Source organism: Odontesthes bonariensis, chromosome 13, assembly GCF_027942865.1.
Source record: "Odontesthes bonariensis isolate fOdoBon6 chromosome 13, fOdoBon6.hap1, whole genome shotgun sequence".
In the NCBI taxonomy this organism is placed as follows: Eukaryota; Metazoa; Chordata; class Actinopteri; order Atheriniformes; family Atherinopsidae; genus Odontesthes; species Odontesthes bonariensis.
This window is the reverse complement of record NC_134518.1, coordinates 31,742,141-31,750,293: the sequence shown is the minus strand read 5'-3', so window position 1 is coordinate 31,750,293 and position 8,153 is coordinate 31,742,141. Positions and strand designations below refer to the sequence as shown.

Below are 8,153 nucleotides of genomic sequence, written 5' to 3'. Positions count from 1 at the left end.
ATCCAGGATTTTCATCACAGTGTGAAACAAACCAGCGTGAAGGGGGGTATTCCCAAAGACGTAGCGGGGAGTGTGCTTCGGCTGTGTTTTCCGCACCTGAAACTAGTTCCCAAACCGACATGAGCAAACCAAGCCTTCCGTGTAGATTTACACAGTCATTTGCACTCGATGTGAAAGTACACCACTCACACAGTAATTACAAGGTAAATCAAGTAAATTAATTCACGTTGGGCGAAATATTTCGATTGGCGACGCTGGCGACGCTAGCATGTATGTATTACGCGCAACCAAGCAGTGCTCAGTGCTGCGAGAGTCGGACAATGCCTGGGTCGCCAGGAAAACGCTCCCACACACTTATTTATGTCTCGGGAATGCGGGGATACACTTAATTTGGCCTGGGGGTGGCGTATCCCTTTAAGAAGCTCTAGTTCTTACTGAATCTTAAAAATACAAGGCAGAAATTATGACAGTTACTTAGATAGATAGATAGATAGATAGATAGATAGATAGATAGATAGATAGATAGATAGATAGATAGATAGATAGATAAATACTTTATTAATCCCAATTTGGGAAATTGTTTTGTTGCAGCAGCATACAGTAAAGATATAGAATAGAATAAAATAATTATAAAATAAAATACAATAAATAAATAAAAATAGTGAATAAACATTCACTATGTACAAATCTACAGTATTTTTTGTTTTTTGTTATTGTTTAGAGTTTACTTCACCAAAAAGTCACTTTTTTCAGTGTGGAACTGTTAACGAGAAACTTTCTATACAACAGATGCACATTTATGCTTCTCATTTTCTTCGTGTATATGTACAGGGATGGGACTCTGCTACGGAGCAAAAATGATTGCTTTCTTCATGTTTGTCTTCTTACTACTAAATACCTGCAAGACATCCTGATCTGCATTGTCATGAGGTCAGCATGCTGATGCTGAACTATGCAGGGGAACATGGGGAACAATATACCAGCTAAAATATCTGCCTGTTCCTGTAACAATGCACGTGTTCGTGGGAGATGGACGTCCTGGCAGCTTTGAACAGTTTACGTCCAGATCTGTCTCTTTCCCAACTCATCCTTGTTGTATTAAGTTATTTCTTTTCTATAGATGTTAATGCACTCACTAAATCTACTTTAAAGTTGTGATTGCCAACTCTGAGTACTCAGTCTAACTAACGAGTATTAGCATTTTTTAATTCAATACAGTGTAACGCTGTCACTTCTTTGACCTTTGGTGGAGGTCAAACTGTGGGAAAAGGGAACAGAAATTGAGGAAGATGAAAGACTGAACTAACAAGTACTGACAGGGGAAACCAAACCAACAACTTCCTGGTGATAATCAAACTAAGTTGGACCAGAAATGACCTCCAATGTGCCCTGAGTATTTGGACATGTTGTGCCTTTAATATGTACAGCATCTGATGACATCCTGTTTTCCCACGATAAATAGTGTTGCATTGGCATGTGTTCAGTTTTGATCAAAGCTCTTGTGAAGGCGCCTGTGTTGATCCTTTAAAGCTAAGATCAAGGTAAGTGCATATTTAAAGGGTGTTTTTCACTTAGATTACCAGCAATTTAGCAAAACATCAATAGGTAAATGTGACCTATTACACTGAGAGAACTTGCTTAAGGAAAGTACTTCCAAAATAGTTGACTTGGACCATTTTAATATACGCATATCTTTTTAGAAATAACTTTATTTTTCATGTGAGCAACCTGTTTCTGTACAAATGTTTCAGCTGAACCAGAACATCTGCAGGAAGACCATAACAATCATGGATACAATGGAAATTGATGACACTGATGATAGCGTATATAAGACCCTCGTGACTCAAGGTACGGCATCACCCTCAAACCACACATTCAAAACATTAGTCCCTTATATACAACGCAGGGTTTACACACATGGTTTAGGATATCTGAATCCCCATCCTATGCAGAGAGCTGCTGGGTCCCTGTTCACCTCCACAATCAAGACCTACCTTGCTTTGTCATTAAAGTTCTTTTCACACATGAAACGAGGTGCATCATGGCCTCGTTTATCTGATAAACGCAGAAATGATGCTCTCTTTTCATTCAGTTATGCCTGTGAAAGTGACAACAGAAAGTGTCATTCCTGTTGGGTTTTGCAGAACATGAAACGAGGATCTGATAAAATAGATTCAGTCTTCTCAACATGTTTTATTGTGTAACAATATTAACATGAAAGCTGAGCAGTGATTGTGCAAAACGAACCGCTGGTGGCTGAAAGCAGCTGAAAGCTCCACATATTTAAGTTCATTGAACTGTGTTACACTCATGAGGGTTTAATTGCGCTCCTGTGACAGCATGGCTGTTATCAACTTCAGAAAAACAGTTTTTTTTTTCACCGTGTCATCCCCACTGCCACTGCTGTTTGTCCACCACACAGGGTTAAACAACTCAAAGAAGGTAAATCTAAACGGGAAGAGGTGGGAAGAACCAACATTCGGCCTGTTCAGTTCCACTCACCACGTTTTCTGTAGACCACAAAAGTTTTAAACAGTTTCTAGGAGAGGTGATGTCTTTTTATCACTTGATTTAAAATGGATTTAACCCTTTTCCCTGGTCTTAACATTCTGTTTACTCCCCTTGTCCTATGGGTAAAAAGTGACCCGCCCTACCGAAGCCCCAAAATAAAGCAACTTAATTGAATTTTAAATCCAAAATCTATTTTGTATGATGGAACCACCTGTTATTTATCTATTCAACTCAATTCAATACATTTTTACACTTTTTTTTTTTACCACAAACCAACTGTCATTTGGACCAACAGTTTTTTTGTTTTCTCAGTTTTCTTATAATAAAGGTTTATTATTGCTATTATATAAATGTGAAGTAATTACTTCTGAGTTAATTATATTGAAAGGGAAAAAAACAGTGAACTTTTTTCTGATGTTTAAATGTTTTTATAATTCACGGGTCAAAAATTACCCATATGACAATCTTTGTACCCTAGTGGTGTACAGCCCACATGGAAACATAAACAAAAATAAAGTATGACTTTTTCTAATGATGGGGTCGCTTTAGAGAAAGCCATAAAATTTCAAGTTGGAAAAAGATAGTTTAAGGTATTTTTTCTACAGCTAAACATGGCAGTGGGTCACTTTTGACCTGCAAGACAACAGGAGGGTTAAGTCAAAAGTAACAAGGTTTTTTTTATTAAACTTAATAACAAATTAGTAAGAGCAAAGTTTTGAGAAACATTTAAAAATGCAATAACTTGAGCTGCTGTAGTATAAAATGTGTCTTTATTACCCTTTGATTCAGGGAACGCTCACAGAGGAAACCAGCCAATAAGGTGTGTGGCCATTTGTCTGGGGCTACTGTGCGCTGTCCTGTTGGCTGGTAATATGGGACAAATTCTTTTCTGTAAGTCCTTTATTTCTTGACTCTAAAACCACGAGTTATCATTTACCCACCGTTACTTGGCCCTTCCTTTTTGTGGCTTATTGTAATTGTTTCCTTTCCGCAGATGTGATTATCAACCGTCCTGCATCAGCAGACGCAACCCAGACCAACGCCAGCGCTCTGACTCACGCCAACGACACCCTGACCACAGAGAGGGACAGACTGCAGAGCCGCTACGATGCTTTAACTGCAGACAAGCAACAGTTACAGGTCATACTGAGCAACCTGACCAAAGAAAAAGACCAGTTGCAGCAGAGTTACAAGGCTTTGACAGCTGAGAGGGACGAGTTGGAGGACAGCCACAGAAGACGTTACAGAACCTTAAAGCGAGACAACGACCAGTTAAGGACAAACTATAGTGACATGCAGAGGAGTCTGGAAGGGCTGCAGACTCATCACAGCGATCTGATTGCAAACGTAAGCCAGTTTCAGACCAAATACAACAACCTGCAGAAAGAAAAGGAGGAACTACAAACACTTTCTGATGCACTTACAGCAAATAGAGATCAGTTAGAGAGCAATTACTCCTCACTGAGGAGAGACAAGGACCAGTTGCAAAAGAGCTTTGACAGGCTGAATATGAGTAAAAGTCACACTGAGACCAGCTACAATTCACTTTGGAAGGACAAAAACCAACTGCAAATGATGTATAACACTCTGCGTAAGGAGAAGGAGCAGCTACAGAGCAAGTGCAGCAGTTTGGCTGCAGACAGAGATCAGTTGCAGAGGAATATCGACAAGATAACTGTTAAAGTAAGGGGTAAGCCTTCTCCGCCGCAGTTCTAATTCACAGTTTTGAAGATGCGTTCAGGTGTCCTTATGCTTTTCGTGTGAATCAACGTGTTCTCGATTCGCAGGCATGAAATGTCAGACGGGCTGGAGTAAATTTGACACGGGCTGTTATTTTCTTTCCGCGGCAAAGAAGAACTGGACAGAGAGCAGAGAAGACTGCATCGCTGCGGGAGCAGACCTCGTCATCATAGACAGCCAAGATGAGCAGGTGAGAAATGAAGACCTGAGTGGGAATTTACAGCCATTCCTGCCGGTCGACGAGGCTGCCAGGCCTCATAATCACTGAGACAGACAGACAGACATCAGATTGTTGTGGCCATGGTAAATCACAAGTTCTATCAATTTAGTTTTCTTTGGGAAGTTAGAATATACTTTAGTTAATTTGGAATCAAAATCTGAAATTCATTTTTATATTTGAAATTGTTTAGATTATTTTGGTAACTTTTTTTTTTTTTTTTTTAAACATATGTTTATTGCACATTTTGTTCATTTACAAACGGTGAACAACATAGAACAAGAAGGTACATACAAGAAAAAAAAAAGCATAGCAATAAAAAATTATTAAAATTAAATTAATGAATAAATAACTAGAAGGAGAAAAAAATAATAATAAAATAAATAAATAATAATAAAAATGTGTATACTAATTCAGCTCTTCATTCCAGCCATCTACTTCAACGTCATTTTTTTCAAGGAAATTACAGAAAACCTTCAAGGTTTTCCAAAACATGTCAAGCTTATCTTTTGCCAAGTAAAAAGACATCCCTGTTAGCCATTGTGAAGTGGTACAAGGTTTATCCCTTTTCCATGAACAGGCTATACATCTTTTAGCTTCCAGAAAACAAATATTGAGTAAGGATTTTTCATTTTTGGAGGTCACAAAATTGTCCGGGTGAATGTTTAACAAACTTTGGTTTGAGAGGTGCTTCTTTTTCAATGATTTGACTGGCCAGGTTCAACACTTTTTCCCAAAAAAGAGAGTATCAGAGGGCATTCCCACATGCAATGGAATAAAGAACCTTTTTGTTGATTACATTTAATGCAAGTATCTGGGATATTTGGGTTATTTTGGTAACTTTTAGACCCTCCCATTAATCAGACAGATTAAGAACGCACCGGGGGCGTGTTTGAAGGGCTCTTTTTGTTTGTCAAATGTCCGGTGTGAAGACGGGAGGTGGTGGTTAAATGATTTTTTGACCACTTTTAGATCTTGTTAAATCAGATTAAGTTCACTTTAATTTTTCATCCAAATTGTAAGAAATGTTTTGTTATTGTTTTGTTCATATTTCTTTTGTCAAAAACTAAACTACATATATATTTTTTAACAATCAACTCTGAAGTGCGTGCAAGAACAAAACCACCTGCTTCCACCAACGGCCTTTGTTGGAAAATATACTTTGGAAACTTAAAAGGCCGCGACACAGATAGATGTATTTTTTTGTAATCTCAGCTTGGCCTGTTGCCATGCCAACAGCATAAATCAAGCTACGTCTGAGGCTGCAAACCATCGTCGTCAGGTGTTTGATGTGCTGGACCATACCAGTCTTAACTATAGATAAAAATCAAAGGCCCTTGAAGTCTCTATGACCCCCTCAACAAATAGCACTGCAGATATGTTAGTATGGATCAAGGAGGTCGATAAAGTGCCCCTGCCATACATGAAGTAACACCTCTGACCTGGCTAAAATGTGCAGCTTCGTCAGGATAATTGAGCGGGTTACCTCACCAGCATGTTTGAAGAGAAGAAGAAACTCATTTCAGTTTATGAATGTCCTCAATAGATCTCAGATGATGTTAGTTGTTTTTTTTCTCTAATGCCGGGAAATAAATTCTCATGAATAGATCCTTTCTTTCTTTTTCTTAAAAAGCTGTTTCAAAGCACTTTCCGGCCGGTTAAACCATCGTTTTCAGTTTCTTTCAGAGTCAATGTGACACCAAATAAATGTCAGCCACCGCCTCCGGTTGATGTTCTACCTGCTGAGTCAGCAAGCTGAAGCCGACGTTAGGCTGACACATCTGTGCATCCCTAAAACTAATGAAATACTTACAAACTTAATCCACAAATCATTAAAGAGGATAAGAGTTAGAGACTTGATTTGACATGGAATCTTTAACTTTTGTCTCCGCTAAACAGGAGTTTGTCAATAAGTTACTGGATGTGAATCAAAATGTCTGGATTGGTCTGACTGACAGTCTTAATGAAGGGACTTGGATGTGGGTGGATGGGTCCCCAGTCACCACCACGTAAGTTTAAGACTTATTATCTCTTTTCACAGCTTTTTAAAGTGATATTTACAGAGTTGCATTGGCGAATACTCGGTTTTTAATATTTTAATGTGTATTTTATGCATCTATGCGTGTGGTTTTGATGTTTTGGAAGACATGAGTGGTTAAAGCAGGCAACACTGAGGCTGAGCATTTCCACCATAAACTGCAGTGTAACAATGGCAGCTTCCTCTCATCTTTTACACCAGGCACTGGGAGCCTGGGCAGCCCAACAGCTTCAGTGGAGACCAAGACTGTGGAGAGTTTTTGCAGTCATCACAAGAGGGAAAATGGAATGATGATGGCTGTTTTTCAAAACAGAGCTGGATCTGTGAGAAATAAGCCCACAATGATTTACACTGTTAAAAAAGGTGTGAGGCTATGGGCTGTTATTGTTGCCAGTCAATTTTTTGTTCTTTTTTTTTTTGCTTTAATCACAAGTCTATTAAAAAGCATGGACAGTATGATCAAAAATACATGTACAACTTATAAAATATGTTCTCGTAGAGGGATTCACCATTAAGAGATCAGATTTATTGTCATGGAGATACAGGAAATACACAAAATGACTCCTCCGCATTTAACCCATCCAGGTTGGCATCTGTTGAACACACATGCACATGTACATCCACATGCACATGCACAGGGTCACACACTCATGGAGACAGATGCCATATACACTGGAGCGGTGGTTCACACACAATAATCACACAAGAACTGTAAAATTACCACAATTAAGGCCCTAAAATCATTTCATACCTATGCTTACTTTATGTGAAATTGTTTGGAAATTCGGCACTTTTAACGTCCAAAAAACACATTTTCTCTGAGGTAGAAGGGGATGCAATGACCCATTTCTTTCTTTGAAGTTCTTTAATGTTTCATCTTTACTGCCACTCACACTTGATGAGTTATAGGAATTATAAAAGATATGGTGGCAGTCACATATTAAAGTACATAGAGAGCTTTAGAAATGAAAAAAGATAAAAACAATTTGTTTCCCTGTATAAAATAAAACAGAATCTCCACTGTAAGGTCAAAGAAAAGGAAAAAAAATGGTTTATGCTTAAAGTACTGAATAAATTAACTTAATAAATAAGTATATGTAATAAAAAGTAATATTTTTTCTTTGTTTACTTATGTTACATGTTCTAAAAGGCAGATTTTAGAAACGGGTACAAAGCCTTTTAACACTTCCTGACTGGCTCCTCTTTGTGAAGTGGATTTCTGTTGCCTAGAAACATTCGTTTTGACCCTCGCTGTGCAGCCTCACAGCAGTCTGTGTACATTTTGAAATCAGGGCTGCACACTCAGGAAGACATCCAGAAAACGGTCACTTCAGACAACCTGACACCTCTGAGTTTCCTAAAAGTATATTATACAGAGCAGTGTCATCACATGACTTCCCACGTGGTGGAGGGTCAGAACACTTGAACATGTAGCTGCTGAGGCTCAATGAATGTGGTCATTGGTTTAAACACCAGTTCAGTGTATGAGCAACTCACACAGGACAGAAGCTCGTCAGCAGGTGAGCGAAAACAATTAGAAATACATTTGTAAAGCAGGTTCAAGTATCAAAGACTGCTAAGTTAGAAAAGGTTGATGTAAGTTTGAAAAAAAAAATCACTTTAAAGAAATGTTTTGATGCCTCAAGG

General features: G+C 38.5%; 1 protein-coding gene across 1 annotated transcript; it reads left to right on the top strand.

Moving 5' to 3' along the window:
- Positions 1 to 1,787: 1,787 nt before the first annotated feature.
- On the top strand, positions 1,788 to 7,320 carry LOC142397193 (uncharacterized). Its single transcript, XM_075480536.1, has 6 exons — positions 1,788 to 1,848; positions 3,301 to 3,402; positions 3,506 to 4,201; positions 4,299 to 4,441; positions 6,368 to 6,477; positions 6,708 to 7,320. Exons 1-6 carry the CDS (start codon positions 1,788 to 1,790, stop codon positions 6,838 to 6,840), a joined length of 1,245 nt encoding a protein of 414 aa, XP_075336651.1. The 3' UTR covers positions 6,841 to 7,320.
- The last annotated feature ends 833 nt before the right edge of the window (positions 7,321 to 8,153 follow it).

What these genes read in the sequence shown, in the direction of transcription:
- LOC142397193 (XM_075480536.1), top strand. Translation starts at nt 1,788, where the DNA reads ATGGATACAATGGAAATTGATGACACTGATGATAGCGTATATAAGACC. An exon ending in TATGGGACAAATTCTTTTCT is followed by an intron (nt 3,403 to 3,505) that starts GTAAGTCCTTTA and finishes TCCTTTCCGCAG; the next exon opens with ATGTGATTATCAACCGTCCT. An exon ending in TAGACAGCCAAGATGAGCAG is followed by an intron (nt 4,442 to 6,367) that starts GTGAGAAATGAA and finishes TCCGCTAAACAG; the next exon opens with GAGTTTGTCAATAAGTTACT.